We start from the raw sequence: 20919 nt of genomic DNA, 5'->3' as shown, positions 1-20919 counted from the left end.
TAGCAAGTTGCAACACAGTAAACAAATACAAAAGGTAGCTTGTACAAACTAGATTAGAAAAACACTGGAAGTTTTTAGTTTCAATAATAATGAATGATCCATCAAAAAAAGTTAATAGTACCTTTGTGCTTGATCTTTGATTGGGATCTTCTCTGGAATGCAAGAGCCCTGCACCCAAGGATGGTAACTGTGACTGAAACACAGATATGCGGCCACCTGTTGGAGACATCAATTTAAAGGCAGCCTGAAGCGCAGGACCCAGTGCGCTGTGTGTTTCTCTTGTATTGGTGAACATATTTGGTAGTGCATTCAATAAATCTTTTATCAGCTGCAAAACAGATTGAAAGGTATTATTGCCAAAATAGGGATGTAATTTCTCAGAAGCTATACTGGCATGGCATGAGCATCTGGTGCTCAATATTTCAGCTTATCTTAAACACATTGTATGGAAATATTAATATTAATAAAATGGCAAAACAGGATTTCAGGATTTTTAAAATGTTTATTTTATCTATGAAACGTAATGCTACTTTTTTGATCAACCATACCTCTTTGCTTTCATGCAGATTTACAAGTAAGCTATCAGGTGTAGGTAAGAAAACATCTACGGAGGGAAAAATACAAATGTCATTAAAGAACAAAAAGCACATTCCAAACACCACAAAATATTAATTCAAATATAAATTAAAATATTAACAGTGGCACTGTTTTTTGTTTTTGTGTTTTTTTTAAAAAAAGGATTAAATAAACCCTGGTTTTTTTTTTGGATATAAATACAAAATGTATTTTATACAGACAAAGACTGCTTTGTATCAGTGCCAATATAATTAACATCAGAGTTTCATTTTTCAGATCCAAGTATTTTGCAGTTTATTTTTGAAGTCAACTTATTTTAACTGATAACTTCACATTATGCTGCTATGCATATTCATCATATTTAAGCAGATTTTAATCGGTCCTTAAAAATGTGAAATAAACTCTTGAATATTTTTTATTCCTTTTCTTCTTGCTACTTACCATCAATATCCGAGACAATAAGCATTTGAGGCTGTGATAAACCTTCCTGCAAATTGTAGAACTGAACAGTGCTGTCAAATGTTATGAATCCTATTCTTGTTCTTGAATCTCCAGGCAACCTTAAGATAACAAAGCAAAAACAAATTAAATACAAAGCCAAAAATCCAGATCTCAGATACACTTCTGCAGCTTCCACTGATGTTAAAGGAAACCATGTTTGTGTATCTGAGTCAAAACTGGACCCTAATTGCTTAGGCCAGGTCTACAATAGAAAGTTTACTACTATAGATGTGTCAGATGTATGAGAAGGTCACATCTCTAACTGACATCGTATGCCAGGTACAGCCCTAGTGTAGATGCAATTATGATGGCCAGTATAACTTATTCCATTTGGGGAAGTGGGTTAAGCTATACTGGCAACAGAATTCATTTCTGGCAGAAGCTACATCTCCATTAGGTGAGTTTGCAAGTATAGCTAGACACCTAAATGTAGTTAAAAATACTTTTAGCATGAATAACCTAAGACAGACTGAATTTACTTATTTTAGGCAGTTATAAGAGGAGGCTACTTACCTATCACTGGAGGTTCTTCGAGATGTGTGGTCCTTATCTGTTTTCCACTGAGGGTTTACGTATACGCACCATATGCCCTGAGATGGAGAATTTGAAAGTAATAGTGTGTGTTGGTCCACGCATGTGCCCTTGCCTCATGGTTTCATCTGGGGCGATAAATGGTGGGGCATATCGACCGTGTATCCACTTCCTTCTCCACTGCAAATTGCACACATCTACAGCAGAGGGGAAGGAGGGCGGGAAGTGGAATACAGATAGTGACCACATATCTCGAAGAACCTCCAATTACAGGTAGGTAACCTCCTTTTCAAGTGATGAGTCCTATTGTATTCCACTGAGGGTGATTAACAAGCAGTATGTAAGTCATAGGAGGCTGCAAGGATGAGGATGGAACAGGTTAGCAGAGGACAGCCATGCCGAATGAGACATCCGTCCAGAGTCCTACACCCAGGCATAATGCATAGAGAAGGCATGTACCAAACTCCACGTGGCCGCTCTACATGTCTTGAAAGTGGCACATCATGGAGGGTGGCCATTGTTGAGGCTTGGGCTCTTGGGGAATGGATGCTAACCCCATCCTATGGAGGCCACATGGATGTCTATGGGGTATGTCCTGCATATCGAGAGCTGTAAACTACATGCCTTCTCCATATGAAATGTGGGTTTGTGGATAAAGCAACTGAAACAAGCGAGATCCAGGTTAGGTCTCCACTCACCCTTCTGTTTGGGTATCAGGAAGTAAGTTGAATAGAACCCCATTCCTTGACAGTCCAGAGGAACCTGCTCTATTGCCCCTCTTGGTAGTAAGGAGTCCACCTCTAGGGCAAATATATTGGCATGAGAATGGTCCCTGAGGAGGGAGGGGGCTGTGGATGAGGTAGCGTGATGAATTCAATTGTACCGTCATAGTGGATGACATTTAGCGCCCAATTGTCGGTTATTGCACTCCAAATTAGTGAGAGGAGTGCTAGATGACCCCCGAAAGAGTTGTTGGCAGCAGGCGAGGTGGCTGGCAGCTCTCTGATGTTCCTCAGAAATATCTTTTCTGAGAGGGTAACATGTGTGATGAGGAAGGCTGTGAAGGTGGACCAGGAGAATGAGACTGTTGGGTCTTCTGGTGCTTGCATGGTGGTCTGTAAGGCCTCTGGTGGAAAATCTGGGAAGTCTGGTACCATTGTGCAGGCGGCAGGCGGTAGTATTTACACTTGGGCGCAGGTGGGTAGATACTCAGCGAACTGAGTGTGGCTCTTGAATCTTTGAATGTGTGGAGGGAATCGTCAGTTTTCTGATTAAATAGATGGGATTCATCAAAGGGGAGGTCCTCAATAGTAATTTTGTACCTCCCTGGGGAAAACAGAGGAATGAAGCCACGATTCCCTCCTCATGACAATGCCCATAGCCATTGAACATGATGAAGTATCTGTTGTATTTACAACTGATTGAAGAGCTGTCCTTGCCACCAGTTTGCCTTCCTCCAAGATTGACTGGAACTAGCCCCGATCTTGGTGCAGCAGTTTTTCAGCAAAATTCTCGTTTGCTGTAGTTCAGGAAGTCTTATTTGGCAAGCAATGCTTGATAATTTGAAATCCTGAACTGAAGGCTAGCTGAGAAGACAACCTCAAATCCCAGAAGTTCCAACTGTTTCCTCTCCTTATCAGTCGGAGTGAAGCATGGGTGTTGCTGTCTGGACTGCTCCGTCATGGCCTGTACCATAAGGGAATGCAAGGGTGGGGTGGTGGTGGTGAGAAAAGCAACTCAGACCCCTTAGCCGGTATATAGTATCGTGTACAGAGGCGTGCGTACGGCCAGAATGTGCCAAACTCTTCGAGATTCTGGAGGATGGCATCGCTGACAGGCAGAGCAGCCCTACCCAGCAGCAATGAGTGAAGGATGTCCAGGAGTTGATGTTGTGTGTCTTGTACCTCCTCCAGGGGAATGTGAAGTTCATCCACCACCCTACGCAGGAGACCTTGGAATTACTGGAAGTCATCTGAGGGTAAGGGGGAAACCGAAGTCACTGCAGCAACTGGTGAGTATGATGGAAAATGCTCCTGGCTCCAGCGATACCACTGGAACGAGACTCAATGGGTCTTCATAATTGGCTCTGAGCGTCTACTCAAGGGCACTCTAGACGGGAGAGAGGTGAAGTCTCCCTTACAGAATGGGTGGATTTCGAGGGTGGGTATTAGGGCCAGGGTCCCCATTAGGGCCAGCATGATGGATCTGGAGGATGCTGCAGTGGGCCCCAGGATGTAGGGAGCCAGTGGCTCCTCGGCACTTGGAATGGAGCATATTGCAACGATGTAGATGGCGTCTTTGGGTACTCAGTGTCAGTAAGGGATGGGCAATCCCTGCACTTCATCCGATTCCTCAGAGGACACGAACTCAGACACTGGTTCCATCAGCAGTACTGCTGGATCTGGTAGAAGCATATAGTGAAGGGTGCCTTAACTGCAGCACATTCTGGATAGGAGATCTGGCCTCCCTCATGTGGATGGTAGCAGAAGGTTCTCCCAGGGCAAACAGTTCCTGGGGCTCTGGCACCTTTCCCAACTACCCTGGTGTTAATGGTACTCTTTCCGTAGTGGGAACGGACGCTAGAGTGGCAGACTTTCCTGGAGCAGGCATGCTGACATTGACGGCATGCGCACCTCAGTACCCAGTATCGGTGTGGGTTCTTGTCATGTTTATGAGTCTTGGAGCACACTGCTTCCCCACGGCTGGAGTTTGTGGAAGGAGCCTCCCCTTTCTTCACTTTGGAGGAAGTGCCATGCTTATGTGCATGCTTCCTTACCTCCTGACTAGGCCCTGGCATGGGATCCACAGTGGTGGTACCACCAGAGCTGGACCCTGTCTCCGTAGCCAGAAGTGCACTCCTGGTTGTCTCAGGCCGATGTACAGGGGTTTCCCTGGCTTGGGTCCAAATGAGGTCTCATGGTGACTTCCAGGAGGTGCTTCTTGAGGTGGAGAGACCAGCCTTCGCAGGTACGGCTTGGGACAGACTGACAGATACTGCACCTGGATGAAAAGGTGGACTGCTCCCAAGCAGTAGAGGCAGCGCTGATGTTCATCACCGGCCGAGAAGGAAGGAGACACACATGTTAAAGCCTGGGGTCTCCAGCATGGTCCAGTATCCATGCATGGGTGTGGGTGGTGGTGGTGTATACATGTAAACAGATCCCCCAAGTCCTAATTCCACTCTAAATAACTACTAAAACGATGAAAAACTATGTAAAAACAGTAAAAGACTACCAAAAAAACCTAACTACATACAACTATACACTTTTTAGGTGCATCACACAAGAGGACACTAAGGGCGGATCTACACTACTACAGTAAATCAAGCTAATTTATGCAACTTCAGTTGCATTATTCACATAACTGAAGTCGATGTAGTTAGATCCACTTACCGCAGTGGCTACACTGCGCTGTGCTGACAGGAGAGCATCTCCCATCGACCTCCTTTATGCTTCTCGGGGAGGTGGAGTACATAAATCACACTGATTTAGCGGGTCTTCAGCAGACCCGCTAAATCACCACTCATTGCATTAACTGCAGCAGTGCCGATCTATCAGCAAGTGTAGACATGCCCTAATAATTCTTACCTGGATGATGCGGTGGTAAGAAGAAACTGGAGAAGCGGTCAGTCCACCCCACCCTTAATCACCTTGGATGAAACCATGCGGCGAGGCCAGGTCACATGCGTGACCAGATCAACAGATGCTACTACTTTCAAATTCTATGGCTCCGGATGCGTGGTACACATACTCAGTGGAATACAATAAGGACCATCACTAAAAGAACTTCTGTTACAGTGCTATGCTTTTGCAAAAGGAAAAAAAGGTTCTCTCCATTTATCATGTGATGTTGCTATGGGACAATAGCCTGTGAATTGTTACATATTGCAATTCACTTGGCATTGCAGTATAAAATTACTAAATAGAAAGTAACAAGGATAGTTGGGTACTGAGAAGTGCCTTCTTGGCTGCCCACTCAACAATTTAAAAAAAAAAAAAAAGAAAAGAAAAAAAAATATGTGATCCCAATGTTTCCTGAATAGGTTAGACAATCATGATAAAAAGCAGAACTATGCTTCCAGATGTCATTACAGATCAGCCCTCTTAAACAGGTCAAACTTCAACAATACTTTTGGGTTTACTGCAGAGGATTCAAATTTGTTTGAAAAAATTATTTATGATAGCAAGAACTAAGCTGTATTATAATGCACCTAAATTTACTTTTACTTTTCTTTTTTCTCCTCCCTTTATTCTTACATCTTATCTTTTCTCGTACTTTCCCCTCCTTATAGCTTTACTGCAGTAGTTCTCAAACTTTTATACTGGTGACTGCCTCTGAGTGAGACCCCTCTTATAAATTAAAAACACTTTTAAATATATTTAACAGCATTATAAATGCTGGAGGCAAAGCAGGGTTTGGGGTGGAGACTGACAGCTCACGACTCCCCATGTAATACCCTCCCAAACCCCTGAAGGGTTCCAACCCCCAGTTTGAGAACCCCTGCTTTATTGGATCTGTTTAATCAAAATCTGCAATGTAATATTCCAGAAAATGTCCCTCCTAACTGCCCCCCAACAGAAAATTAAATCTTTTGTTTTCATCCTTTGTTAGAGAAAAATGCCAGTAACTGGTGCAATGGTGATTTGTTTATTTAAACTCTAATATGAAAATGTAAGATGTGCATGATACATCCCATATGCTTCAGAGGTAGGATACTTGCTATGCGTATTCTCTGTGTCAAATAGCAATAAAAACACCAAGTGAATGCAAGTTATAAAGTGGCATTTCAGCAGAGAATACTTTATCAAGCTCAAAAGTCCCAAAACTGAATGAAAGAAAAACCAAACCAAAAAAGTTTTTAGGGCTGTCAAGCAATTAAAAAAATTAATCACAATTAATTGTGCGATAAAAAATTAATCGTGATTAATCGAACTGTTAAACTATAATAGAATACCATTTATTTAAATATTTTTGGATGTGTTCTACATTTTCAAATATATTGATTTCAGTTACAACACAGAATACGAAGTATACAGTGCTCACTTTATATTCATTTTTTATTACAAATATTTGCACTGTAAGAAACAAAAGAAATAGTATATTTCAATTCACCTAATACAAATACTGTAGTGCAATCTCTTTATCATGAAAATTGAACTTATAAATGTAGAATTATCTACAAAAAATAACTGCATTCAACAATAAAACAATGTAAAACTTTAGAACCTAAAAGTCCACTCAGTCCTACTTCAGCCAATTGCTCAGGCAAACAAGTTTGGTTACAATTCGCAGGAGATAATGCTGCTCACATCTTGTTTACAATGTCACCTGAAAGTGAGAACAGGTGTTCACGTGACACTGTTGTGGCCGGCATTGCAAGATATTTACGTGCCAAATGGGCTAAAGATTCATATGTCCCTTTATGCTTCACCACCATTCCAGAATATATGTGTCCATGCTGATGATGGGTTCTGCTTGATAACTATCCAAAGCAGAGCGGACCAATGCATGTTCATTTTCATCATCTGAGTCAGATGCCACCAGCAGAAGGTTGGTTTTCTTTTTTGGTGATTCGGGTTCTGTAGTTTCTGCATCAGTGTTGCTCTTTTAAGACATCTGAAAGCATTCACCACACCTTGTCCCTCACAGATTTTGGAAGGAACTTCAGATTCCTAAACCTTGGGTCAAGTGCTGTATCTATCCTTTGAAATCTTAGATTGGTACCTTCTTTGCGTTTTGTCAAATCTGCTGTGAAAGTGTTCTCAAAACGAACGTGTGCTGGGTCATCATCTGAGACTGCTATAAATTAAATATATGGCAGAATGCAGGTAAAACAGAACAGGAGACATTGAACTCCTTGGGGGAGAACTGTGTCACAAATTTAATTAACGCATTTTTTTTTAAACGAGCATCATCAGCATGGAAGCACGTCCTCTGGAATGGTGGCTGAAGCATGAAGGGTCATATGAATGTTTAGCATATCTGGCACGTAAATACCTTGCAACACTAGCTACAAAAGTACCATGCAAAATCCTGTTCTCACTTTCAGGTGACATTGTAAATAATCAGCAGTCAGCAGTATCTCCAGTAAACGTAAACAAACTTGTTTGACTTAGCAATTGGCTGAACAAGAAGTAGGACTGAGTGGACTTGGTAGGCTCTAAAGTTTTACATTGTTTTGTTTTTGAACGCAGTTATGTAACAAAAAAAATCTACATTTGTAAGTTACACTTTCACGATAAAGAGACTGCACTACAGTACTTGTATGAGGTGAATTGAAAAATGTTATTTCTTTTCTTTATTTTTACAGTGCAAATATTTGTAATAAAAAATAATAATAATATAAAGCGAGGACTGTATACTTTGTATTCTCTGCGGTAATAGAAATCAATATAGTTGAAAATATAGAAAAACATCCAAAATATTTAATACATTTCAATTGGTATTCTATCGTTTAACAGTGTGATTAATTGCGATTAATTTTTTTTAATCGCAGTTAATTTTTTTGAGTTAATTGTGTGAGTTAACTGCAATTAATTGACAGCTCTAGTTATTTTATATCCTGAGGCAAAATATTAGAAATTTAGAATTGATGTAAGGAATATCCATCTTTAGCCATAGCTATTTTGAGTATTCACTATATAATTCTTGGATTATCTAAACAAAATGCTTTGCAGATCACTTCTAATCATATTCATAAAAAGATATTCTTTGCCATTATACAAATGGTCCTAAGTTACATGGCCATATTCTTTTTCTACACTACTACAGACATTTCAAAATCTAATTTAGTTAGCAAAACATTTGCCCTGTATCAGTAGGTCCTGTAAATACTGTATGAAACAGTTACAGTAAAAGATATACCATAAGTTAACATTGCAGCCTGCTCACAATTATAAAATAAAGTCAACCTAAAAAGATGATGATGTATATACTTACTTGTCTAGGTTTTCCAGCAATGACTGACACACAATTGTCAAGTATCCAGCTTCCACTGCATTATGAGACACATCTAAAACAAACAAGTACACTGCAGGCTGAGGAGGACGAAGCTGTAAAATATAAAAAGGAATTCAAAATTCTTATTTTAAAGGGTAAAAAATGTTAATGGATAACATTCCCTTGGGGAAGGGGGGTGGGGGAAGAGGAGCAAGAGAAGGAAGGGAATGCCTTGCAAAAATGTTTAAAAATATATCCTATAATTAAATTAACCAAAAATTAGATTTATACCGTCATTCTGGGTTTTCAATAAAGTAAAATAAAAGAAATTCTGACTTGTGTTAAGTTTATCATTAACGTAGAAAACAAAATCAACATCTTAGTCTGTCCTTTTGTCAGCTGGGTCAGAGGAGAGCCTTTGATGTCAACTGTAAAATTTATTCTGAAAAATGGCACTGTTCTTTCAGAATGATGACAATGACCCAATTTACTATTCTGAATTACAATAAACATCAGCATTACATTGCTACCATAATTATAATTATGTGTATATTTAAGGAAATTCTATATTCCATTATCTAATCTCCTTAGTCAGAGTTTCAGATCTAAAATAAGATCCAATCCAGCAAAGACTAGTGGTGAATTTAAATTTAACCAACCTGATAGAAATTCAGTAGCTTTTGTGAAAAGACCATTTTAATCTTATTTATTTGCAGCTATGCTTTCTGTAACTGAGTTAATACAGCACTGACCCTGCATTTCTTCTCCTCCCGCTCTGAAACAGAGAGGACTGATGACCACTCACAATAAAGAATTTTGGCACCAGAGAGACTTCTCTTAACTCTCTGGTTTGATTCCTTCTGACAAAAATAAAATAAAATTTATTTACTTTATCTTTCTACTCTAGATGAAAAATCTTATCCTTTCCATCCAAAAGCCAATTTCCTCTTGGATGGGTGTTTGTGCTGTCTTGACCCACTCATGGAAAAAAAATCTGCAGGTAAATGGGACTCAATTTAGTCTGGGACTCAATTTAGATTGGGGCTATTACAGCATAGATCCTGGGTTCTTGAAGTAACCCAAAAGATAATAAAAAAAGGAGGTATGACTCACTATTGGGAGGGACTATCACTTCCTCAACCTATACCCATACACACTGATTCACATAACTAGTACTTGTCCATTCCATCCTCAAATACCCTTTTGATGTGGACAAAAATCAAAATAAAATACTGGTTACTGAGGAGGCCCTGCGATGCAGGTAGGAGAAACAGGGAGGAGAGACACCCTTTTCTTCCTTTGTCAAATATATATGGAAGTACAGTTGTAAGCACACTGCAGCTGAAGACTACATGAGCAGATGTCTGTTGGTTTAACTCCTGAGTATCCACAACTTTGAAGGCTATTCCTGAGGTATGAGAATCAGTAGGGCTCTGCATCACACAATAATTTCCAGCACTTTCCAGGTGAGGAAATGGAGGGACCACATAAACTACACAGAAATCCCAAAGACTGATAATGCGTCATGAGCCAAGAACTTCCTACTCTGGGTATCTGCTGTAGAATTGATTGCATTTAATATTTTTTCATGTCACAAAGAGATGCCAAAGTTGTCACACACTACTGGCTGCTAACATTTGTATGGGAGCACTTCAGAGCTGTTAAACCAGTCTGTCTGTAGGTTCAAGCATCCAAGATGCGCAGAGCTCATGGCTGAGAGCAAGCTCCCTGTCCATATGAACGGGGAGTGTTTCTTCCCCCTTGTTGATTTAGGTGCACAACCACTGCTGTGTTGTCTGAAGTTTATCAGGATACATTTGCTATTGCTCTTTGCAGAATGCCAAAAAAGCCAGTCTCACTCCTCTTAGGTGCAGTTATGTAAACTGCCTTTCTTCTCAGAGACGAGTCTGAGCTAGTATGGAACCTGTGCAGAGTCCTCATTCTATTAGGTTTGTTTCAGTTGTGACATGCACCCTGTTCAGTTTTTGTGCAGGTCTTTTCTGTACTGGTGCTTCCACCACTGTAGAGTGTTTCACTTATCGGGCGTCCAAAGTTCTCTCTCAGAGCTTGATCTAATGGGATTGCTAGTTGCTGAGCGTGTCCTAGAGCAGAACTTTTTCTTTCTGAGGCCCCCGCAACATTCTATAAAAACCTCCACAGCCCACCTGTGCCACAACAACTGTATGTCTGCATATCCAGTAGATTAAAAGCCAGGGCTGGCGTTAGCAGGTGGCAAACAGAGCAATTGCCTGTGGCCCCACAGGGGACTCCGCAAAGCTAAGCTGCTCAGGCTTTGACTTCAGCCCTGCACGGCTTGGGCTTCGGCTTTCTGCCCTGAGAAGCAGCAAGTCTAATGCTGGCCCTGCTCTCTGGTTTATTTTGGAGGACCCCCTGAAACTTGCTCGTGGCCCCTCCTGGGGGTCCCAGACCACTGGTTGAGAACCACTATTCTAGAGTGCCACATTTCCCTCATAACCAGATTGCAGCACACAACCCTCAAGCCTCAGAGGGATCAGACTACAGACTGAGATGCAAAGTGAAATTGCAGGCTCAGGTCTAAAGACAGTTCAGTTTTTAAAATCTCTCCTCCTCTGGGAAGACATTGCCTTGTTCAATAACTGTCAATGCATCTAGACAGGTTAGAACCTGTACCAAGCAAAGAGCATTCTTCTCATGCTTAACTAAGAGGTCTATGTTCTTGAACATATTCCAAGTTTCAGCCATTTCCCCCAAGGTTCTGCAGCTTCACAATGATAAGTCAGCTGACCAAACTTGGAATCTTACAGAATCCCCTCCATGAGAAGGCAGTTGCACTCACAGATATGACTATTGTAAACACCCTCAGTATTGAAGCCAGCCCAAAGGGCAGGGAGTGGTACTAGAAATGCCAGTTCAGGGTGAAAATTTGATGTTATGGGAATATGAAGACATTCTTTTTAAAAATCTACTGAAGAATTTTTTTTAAATCTCCTAGTCGATCACAGCTAATATAGACTGGAGAGACTCAATCTTGAATTTGAGTCTTGAGCATTAACCCACTTCAGATCCAAAGTGGATCTTGTCCCCACCTCTATACCTTTTGGAACTACCAATTACCTAGATCAAATTCCCATCAGCTGCTGCTCTCTGAACAATTGCTCTGATATCCAAGAGATGTTTCACTGTCCATAGGTCAGGTTCCTCTTGATGGGGCGCGGGGGGTGGGGGGGGAGGGAGAAAATGGCAACCCTGAGGAGAGGGGAAGAGCTTAAAGTCAGTCTGGGACACAAATGACAACTATTGACTGAAATGATCCCTTCCTGTTACGATATAAAGGAAGAGATCCTTCTTTCTCTGAATCACTGCAAACAGAGGAACACTGACAGCTCTGGAAGGCCACAAAAAGCAGTGTAGACTTTGAGTCTGATTTCAAAAATGAATAACTCCCTCCCCTTTTAAATCCCAGACCGAGGTGTGTATTTAATAGATCATCTTCTGGAGTGGCTTTTAACTGATGAACGCTTACACTTCGTAGCCTGTGAAGCTGGCATCATAGAGTCACTCTTATAGATTACTGTCCTCAACACCTAAATATTTCGTATCCCCGTTTAGAAAAAAAAAAACTCTTCTTTGCACAAAGCACTATCATTCTGCCTGTACTGCTGCTGGCTCAGTGGGCTGCTTCCACATGTTACACTTTTAGAACCTGCCTCAGGCTGCAATGGAAGCCCCACTTTCTGGCCAAGTGCTGGTCAGCAAAGCATGATTGATGGTGCCCAAAATGCTATTGTAGGATGCATAAAAGCTAGGTATTCTCTTATCGGAAAGATTTTCAGGCCCCGTTTCCGTACTGAACTGTATTCAAGATGACTATCAGAGGGTGGCTGCAGGTTGCTTTCTAGTTGTTAATTTTGTGAGAGATAGGAATTAATCTGGGGAATGAAGGAGTTCTTTGGAAGATGCCAAAATTCTGTCTGATCAGTCATTGGTCTTGCCCACCTTTCCAGAGAAAAGGAGAAAGCCAGAGACTGCTGTAGCATTCCCAGTCACAGAATGCGTTTGGTGGTCTTTGACAAATTAGCGTGTAAGTGCCCACATCACAACTGGTATTAATTGACACCTTTACTGTCAGTTTTGGCAGAGAAAGATTCAAATGGGAACTGAGACAAATAGTCTTTCAATCCTAGGGGTCCCTCCAAGTGAAAACTGAGACACACTGGTAGGGCACCGTGGGGAAGTTTGAAATGTGAGTGATGTACACAGTTTTCAGTGGTAAATAGGGTTGTCACTCTAGCATCTTGCACTAGTATTAAATTCACATACTTAAAAATATATATTTTTACCATGTAGTCTGAAGAAGCAATGAACTCCACTGTAGAATTCTGGACCTCTGGCCGTTTATGAGGCTCCCCATAGGATCGTGTCAAAGGGTTATACATAAATTCTTCAGGAACTAAACAAAAATTATGAATCCAGAGTAAATTATTCACTGACAGGTACACAGATTTTGTGCCTAATGACAAAAAGCAGCAATTAGACCATAAACATTTAATAAGTATGTAAATAAGGAAACAATCCATGTTGTGAAACCTAAATATCAAAGTTAAAAGAACTGGAGGCAAGAATGTCTATTTTATGAACAACAAGGTACATGTATACTCTGTGCTTCCAGTGCCCTAAAATGACATCTCTACATGCACTGTATTTATGAAACTGGTCATCATCTTTGACTGTTGTTAATTATGACCCTGACTTGATTATGCTAGTAGACAGTAGGGAAAATTGCTTTTAAATTATATAGCTCAGGTTGTCCAATCTGATATGGTGCTCTCAGGCTCCTGACATGTTGCATGGTAGCCTTCACTTGGGCAAAATATAGGTGCCTTTGACAAATGATTTAGATATTAAAAATCCCAGATATTCCAGGTGAAAGACATCTCGGTTGTTGATATAAATGCAAGACATTTTAAATACGTCAGGTAGATACAAGAAACCAGCTACTTACCTCTGTAATGAAACTTACCATCATTAACTCGATAGCATAAGTTGCATTTCCACCTCCTTTGGTCAATGAAGGCAACAAAAGGGTTGATATATGTCCTACATGATCTGCATCTCACAATGGTGCTTGATGTTATTACAGGTAATTGCTAAAAAGTAAAACAATGAAAAGCTGTAGCAAAAAGGTTCCCAGTAAAATTTTTTTAGAGGACAGGATTGTGCAATATCTTAATTTTTGAAAGCTTCATAAAACCAAAATATTCTGTTAATCTTGTCTCCCACTTTGTCCTTTTAGTTCATTTATATACAGTGCAATATTCACACCTTTACTAACATTCTTCCTTTACAATAGGAAGACATAATAAAGTATTATTTTGATTGAACCAGAATTTTATCTCACATATACCAGTGTAAATCACGTGTTACACTTGTCTACAAAATGTTGGAGAGAAGAATCTGGTCTGATAATGGCCATTAATATATTTAGTTGGATAAAAGGAATCTGACTGATCACCATGACTGCAAGGGTCAGATGCAACCATTTTTATTGTAATTCTAGATAAGCAAACAACACAGCTGAAGTTAAGTTATGCAAGAATACTTGTACATTTTGGATGATTGACGGCACTAGCAGTTGGATCTTGTTCCTGAAAGAATACCCAAGACAGCCGAATACCCAAGTGGTATAGCTTCATGGTTTATTATGTATAAGCAATAGTACTTGATACAGAGAGAGCCATAGGTTAATGAGGACAAGAGTTGCTTAATGTATGTGCACACTTTCTCAAGCAATTTGGATAAGCAAATTACTCTGAAATCTTAGTTCTGAACAATGTAAAATGACCAGAGAAATAGGAGGAGCTGATTCTTGCCCTGTTTCCCCAGAATTTGATCAGTTGTGCTTGTTGAGAAGAGATTCCTGGAGGGGGTGGAATCCTTCAGATCTCTCCCCCAGTTCAAGTTCACCTTATAAATTAACAAGTCAGTAGGAAGTTACATTTTCCATTGTCTACACAGAAGACATTTTTGCAAGAGGCAAAACTTCAAATAGCTATTAAATTAAGAGGAACAATCAATGTATGCAGGCATAGAGCACAAGACATGACACTTAAAAAATACCAAGGTAAGCTGTTCCCTCTGATGAAGCTTTACATAAAAGCAAACAAGCAAAAAAGACAATTTTCCCTGAACCACTCCTACCACTCTAAGGTACATAAAAAGCCTTAATTGTTGTAATTTGTAGTTTCTCTAACTACTTTGTTCATCTTATTAGATGCTACATTTCATTTACAAAAACGATGAAAGATTTACAGCCATAATATTTATTTTACAGCAACTGAATCAGTTCATCCTGTTACATTTAAGATAAAATTTTGAAACAATCAAAGAACAAACACCTGAACAGACAAGTTGAATAGAAATTCTACGGGAAAATAGTTCCACAGAGCCTGCTATTATTTAATCCCCAATAAGGCTTAGACAAGATAAGAAAGTACCACACAGTATAAAACAAAGCACTATGAGAAGATATTCAAAATAAAAAATATTTAAATTTTACCGTTAGGTCTCTGAACGGATGCAGCAGCAAACCCAAGGGAAGTTTAGCTTTGTTTAACAAAGCCTGAGTCTGTGGAATATTTGTCAGTGTACATCGAAATGAACTGGAAGGAAATCATACCAAAATTAGCTTGCAAAGCAAACTTGAGCACATAAGTTGAATTAGCATGCAACTATATTCCCTGCAATTCAAAGAGTTGTGAAATTTTAACTATTGCTAAACCTATTTTCAAAACAAACAGAAACCATTGCCTAAAACAGCAAAAGTCTCCTGCAGAAAGAATAATATTCAACGGTAAGTAGGGCACCAAACAAAAAGCTGAAAGTATTGCATTTCAAAAGGCAATGCACATTGCAGCTATTACGGAGTTTTAAAAAAGAACAAACAATTGTTGGGGGGGTGAGGGGGGGCGAGAGAAGGGGCTAGTACCCAAAGTAATCTAAACTTTGAGATGGTATTTTCATTCATGATTAATATTTTCTAATCTCAGAACTCACTAAAGGAAAATTGTACTTGCTAGTCGTTGAAAAGTTATTTTAATGGGAGAAGGAATATAGGAGGATCTTAATGTTTCCCTCCCACAAAGAACTGTTATGAGTCATCCTCTTCTCTGATGGACATGGAACGGATGTGACTCCCTAAAAACTTATTAATACCACTCAATATAGTAACCAAAAGGGAATAGCTCCAGACATACATAAGGAGTCCAGAAGAGGAGTACTGCCTCCAAAGTGCTCCAAGCATGGGACTGAATATGACCCACTCTAATTTCCCTCCTGCTCACAAAACAATACTTTTCCATTAGTCCACCAAGTTGATCCAAGTTTACATACTGGATTAAAGCTTCTTTCAGCATTACAACTAAGCTTTTTGGAGCAGAGACTTATTTTTCTTGTTTGCACGTGCCTGGCACAATGGGTCCCAACTTGGTTGAGGCCTTTATGCACTACTACAATTTAAATGTTTAATCATAATAATTATAATGTCTCTACTACTAATATACAAATGGATGGATTATTGTAGTGTGCTTGGTACGTCCTTCGAAAACTGCATGCTGGTGACTGGCAAGGCAATACTACATAAAATTTCCAAAGATTGCACTACTGTAGGTTACTATTTGCTTCAGATGCAAGCCAACATACTTAGATTGAAATATAAAGTCATTCAGGTTCTGGGTCCTGGCTACTTGAAAGACTGCCTCTCTCCTAAAGTGTTATCATTGCAGCTGAAATCAGTTGGGATCCTTTCCCTTCCAGTCTCTTGATTTGAATCCCAAGACATTCTCACCATAAGGAAGTTTGATTTGAAACTTGTTTCTTCCCCTGGTCTCCCAGAGACCAAGTCTGTTGGGCTGTTAGGGCACAATGTAAAGCATCTCTCTTTCCCTAGACTTTTGCCCAGCTTTAAGATTATGGGGTTATATTTTAATAACAGACCTTCCAGTGTTGATACCGATCACTAGTTACCTACAGTGAGGGATTTTTTTAGTGCTAGTCATTGGCTGAACTTTGCTCCCACTGATGGCAATGGTAAAACTACCAATGACTTTACCAGGACCAGGTAGGCCAATGCTCGGTGATTTTGAAAATTCCACACTTTAAAAAAAAATAAAAATCAGAAACTGAGTATTTTTGATTTTTATAAGTTATTGCTTTTGCAATTGATCTCAATTTGTCTTTGTGACCACCACAAACGATGGTAAATAGATTTTATTGATGAGTAAAATGAGGCAAATAGAGGTTAAGTGATCTGCTCAATGTCAAAAGCAAATCAGTCGTAGAGTTGGGACTAGAATGCTACTTAGTCTTATTTTGGTAAGCCTCATGAAGATTGTGTCAATAGCTACTTTATAAACTGTTCTCTTGATTTTAGAATGCCAGGGCCTTGAAATAAGAACAGTACATTGTTCCAGTAGAAAGGAATACCATAAGTTACTCAACAGTGACTTTACCAATATTGTTGCTTTATGTTTGGGGGACTCTAAAAACGTCCCATCTAATTGCCCTAAGAATGGTAGCCATAATGCTAAGCACTGATGGCAGGAGATGTAAATTAGAAACAGCTTCAGTGTTCACACAGAAGTGAAGAGGACTTAACCTCTTTTCTCCAGAGGAAACAGACTACGCTGGTTGACCAGTGAAAGCAGAATACTGTGGTCAATTTCATCCCTTATACATTTTTTTCATTATTCTTAACTAAATTATAAAAGGTCACAGAAAAATGCTATGTCTAATTGAAAACAGTATACCTACTCTGGGCTGCAATTTAATTTTTTAAGGTCTGAATTCAAATTAGGCACAGGAGCTAGAACTGGAGAAACAGGAAGAATATTCCTATCTTGAGTAAGGTTTACTGGTCTCAAGCTTTCTGGCTGCTGAGAATGCTGTAGACTTAATCCTCCTAAGGTGGATGATAATTGGTTCACACCAGGATACTGCTGAAAAAAAAATAAGAGCATTGCAAAACAGTTATACTACATGTTTAATGAACATAATCATTACATTATTCTTTCAGATCACCATTAAGGAAGATATACCAGTAGCTAATAATTCTTTGCTGATGAGAAGAGAATTGTAATTTTAAAGGGTTACACAAGGGGACAACCGCTTCCCAGAATCTTAGCATATACTTCTTTGAATAGCATTCAGTCTACAGCATGAAGTCAACATAAAAGATAATTTTACAGGAAGTGCATAATCCTCATTTTAAAGACACTCTTATTCAACATTGTCTAAAGAAACCTAGAGGTAAATCAGCTCAGATATTACAAGAAAACTGATATTTCCCCCCCTCTTATAAAGATCTCACTTTTTTTCTTTTTCCAAACCAGAAAAACAGGCTCTACATTTTATTTTCTCCCTCCAATCCGTGGTAAACCTCAGACTACATCATGCATTCCCTTGTTCCTGTAGCATTTAGAAAGATTATTTTAAATAAGTATTTGAAAAAGCTCTCTCAATTTAAAAACTCAAATTCAATTAGGTTTTTGTTTTAAAATTAAAAAATGCTTTAATTTCATTACACAACTGTCTGAAGTCAAGGAACTGTAGTATTATCACAAAGAAGGCTGTAAAACGTCTCTTGAAAAAACATCTCTTAAAAAAATCGCTTTGGCTCTAATCCTAGTTTCTAGGTGAATGCCCAATTGTCTTTTATTAATAAAGTACGGAGGGGTGAAGGCTATGAACCAAGCACAAAAAGGGAAACGTTAGGTTAAACAGAGCTACACTTTCCTTTTCCTTTAGAAGAATTTTCATGTATACTAACCAATCTGCATTCCCCAAAGTGAAGAAGTACTCTCTTTTGGTTATGACTGTCATCTAGTACTGCTGTACAGACCAATGGGAAATTGGATTGTATATCGGGAAATTACTGGTCTTCCTCCTTATTGAATGTTTAACTAATAAATCTTCAGTTTCTTTCTCCTTCAAAAATAACAATTTAATAAAAGCTTAAAATATTAAATTTAAAAAGGGTTTTCTGTTTTTGTTTTAAACTAAAAGTTAAAAAGTAAATGCATGGGCTACAGCAATTTGTTGGTCCTCTCCCCAATAATTCAAGTAGCCATCTCATTCATTATTTTGAATTCAGAGCTACTACATCAATATTCAGACTTTCTTGATATTTACAGTTCACACATTTAAAACTGTACTCATATTTTTAAAATAGACCATTGGGAACTATGTCAAAGGCACATCACTATAAGCTTTACAAAAGGATTGAAAAGAAACATCAAATAATTTCTCAATTAAAAATCTCACTTGTGGATATTGCTGAAACCCAGAATGGTGCCCTGGATTACTGGGCTGCATAGCAGAAGTAGGTGGTGCTGGATTCTGGTATCCAGGTTGAAGAGTTGGGTATCCGTAACCAAAGGGCTTAGGAGTCCTTGATGTCTGAGGAGTAGGAGCTGGACTACTTGTCGCAGAATTTGTTTCTTGGATAGGGAAAACAAATGTTTTTTCAAAATTGTCTATTGCATTTAAATAAAATAAGAAGCAAAATACCAGCAGCTGATCATGAGAATAATGCTTTTGTTAATTATAAAGAAACAATTCAAAAATTTCTCTGCATTGATCAAATGGATATCGTAAAACCGCAGAAAAAGTTTCATCTCACTGTCAGTACCCAGGGCAATACGTTGGGGAGCACTGTCCTCTAACTCTACTTCAAACCTATTTGTCTTCTAACTCTCCTCTGCATTTAATTAAATGCACCTCACCTACTAAGCAATTGGAACTTCATAATGTCATTTTATAATTGCCCCTTTTTAATAGAAAGGTAAGAGTAAATATATTGCAAAAATATAAAAAATAAGATCTCCTTAATTACAATTTTTCTCCAAGACTGATCTTGCTCCCAAATCTCCCCTGCCCTGCTAACTGCACCAAGACCTATTGCTCTGTAGCCTCTCCTAGTCACCCATGATGCGATCTAGCTAATTCTGTCTTCAAGGGTGTACATGGGATTTCTGTTGAAGTCAATGTAAGCCCTGCATGTGTATGCCAGGACAGAATTTGGCCCAACCATTTTAAAAGGCTGAATTATTTGCAGCATGCAGCTGCCAATTCAGATAGTTTGTTACAAAGTGGTAAGGAGAGGTAGACTGGACAAGAAACAGAAGCATAGCGTACTGATTATAGACTGATGTCTCAATAGTTCTCAGAGGGGAAAAAACAGCAGTTTTGAAACTGGTACATCTCAGCAACTTTAACATGTGGAATAATATACCTTAAACTATCACCTACAGCCAGGGTGAATAGAGGCTAGAAGGTCTACCTGGAGCAGAGGCATGGCAGTGCAAGTCACCTGCAACATCCACACTAAGGGGCAAGAGTTGGCCTGTACAAGCCTGGAAAGTTGACAAGGCCAGAGAATCTGGGGACGGTCGCAGAGAAATTTAAACCTGGCACCCTCATCCCCCCGCAAAAAGGTAAATTCTCTCAAGCAGGGGATGCCCACAGGAAAGATTCAAAGTTGACATGAGTAAGATGCTACTCAACTCTATGGTGCTATACAAATGTTTTGTAAAAAACAACAAGCCAGCTTAATTGGGAATCACACATTTTAATATATAATGGATGTCTCACTGCTGATGACTGAAAGGGAGGCAGTAAAGATAAGCAGGAATCCGTGATGGGATTCCATGAAAGGGAATCTAGAGTAAGAGGAAATGGGTGATGTTTTTAAAAAAGAACAACCTGAAAAACTAGAACTGTATATTATAATTTTTCTGTTTTGTTATACCTTAACAATTCAGAATTAGCATGCAACAAAGCGCTCACCTGGATAGCCACCTCCTTCAAGAGCATCGTAACTGTTGATAACAGGAGAGGCACTGCTAGTAGTGGAGGAGCTGTCAATAGCTAAAAATAAATACAAAAATAAAACAAAGATTTGCTTTAAGCAATGGCAAGCTTCTGTGAGGACAGGGCTTCAGAGAACATTGTTTCTTAAACTTCTGGTAAGAAACTGTTCAATATTGTACTAAGAATCCAAAGTTATTGCTATTGGAAAACACAAAGATCATACCTAAAATGTAGCCAATTTGGTATTCAGAAAATATGGAAAAAGCAACAAATGGATAAGGACAAAAATGAAATTAAAATGATTTAAAAAGAGGTTTTTACACAACCATTTCTAAATTCTTTTTAATCTAAAAGAGTTCAGGTAATTTAAAATATTTCTATTTATACTGCCTCAAAGGCAGCATTCAGCACTCCCATATCATGCAAGACGTTCAATGGTCTTCAAAGGGAGTTTTGCCTTAGTTGAAAGTGCTGGATAGAGTATTTTGAAGTAACCTTTGCATCTGAAATTTTCCAACGTCCCTC

At 39.2% G+C, this 20919-nt stretch overlaps 1 protein-coding gene across 8 annotated transcripts in view; it reads right to left on the bottom strand.

Moving 5' to 3' along the window:
- SEC24B (SEC24 homolog B, COPII component) overlaps positions 1–20919 on the bottom strand; it is an 83980-nt gene that overhangs the window by 30408 nt on the left and 32653 nt on the right. For 6 of the 8 annotated variants that reach the window (XR_012158529.1, XM_073340874.1, XM_073340877.1 and 3 more), the window contains 10 exons: positions 20371–20451; positions 18847–19022; positions 17338–17522; positions 15086–15188; positions 13550–13676; positions 12870–12979; positions 8548–8660; positions 1018–1136; positions 549–604; positions 122–328 (listed from right to left, as the gene is read on the bottom strand). Coding sequence is in view for 7 of the 8 variants with exons in the window: in XM_073340874.1 (XP_073196975.1) it covers positions 122–328; positions 549–604; positions 1018–1136; positions 8548–8660; positions 12870–12979; positions 13550–13676; positions 15086–15188; positions 17338–17522; positions 18847–19022; positions 20371–20451 (1277 nt within the window). In the remaining variant the exon portion in view is untranslated. The remainder of the gene's footprint in view (positions 1–121; positions 329–548; positions 605–1017; positions 1137–8547; positions 8661–12869; positions 12980–13549; positions 13677–15085; positions 15189–17337; positions 17523–18846; positions 19023–20370; positions 20452–20919) is intronic. The other 2 variants (XM_073340875.1, XM_073340880.1) reach the window with 1 other exon arrangement.

Source organism: Lepidochelys kempii, chromosome 4 (assembly GCF_965140285.1).
Source record: "Lepidochelys kempii isolate rLepKem1 chromosome 4, rLepKem1.hap1, whole genome shotgun sequence".
Taxonomy (NCBI): domain Eukaryota; kingdom Metazoa; phylum Chordata; order Testudines; family Cheloniidae; genus Lepidochelys; species Lepidochelys kempii.
Note: the sequence above shows the minus strand (reverse complement) of the source record. Positions and strands in the feature narration are given on the sequence as shown.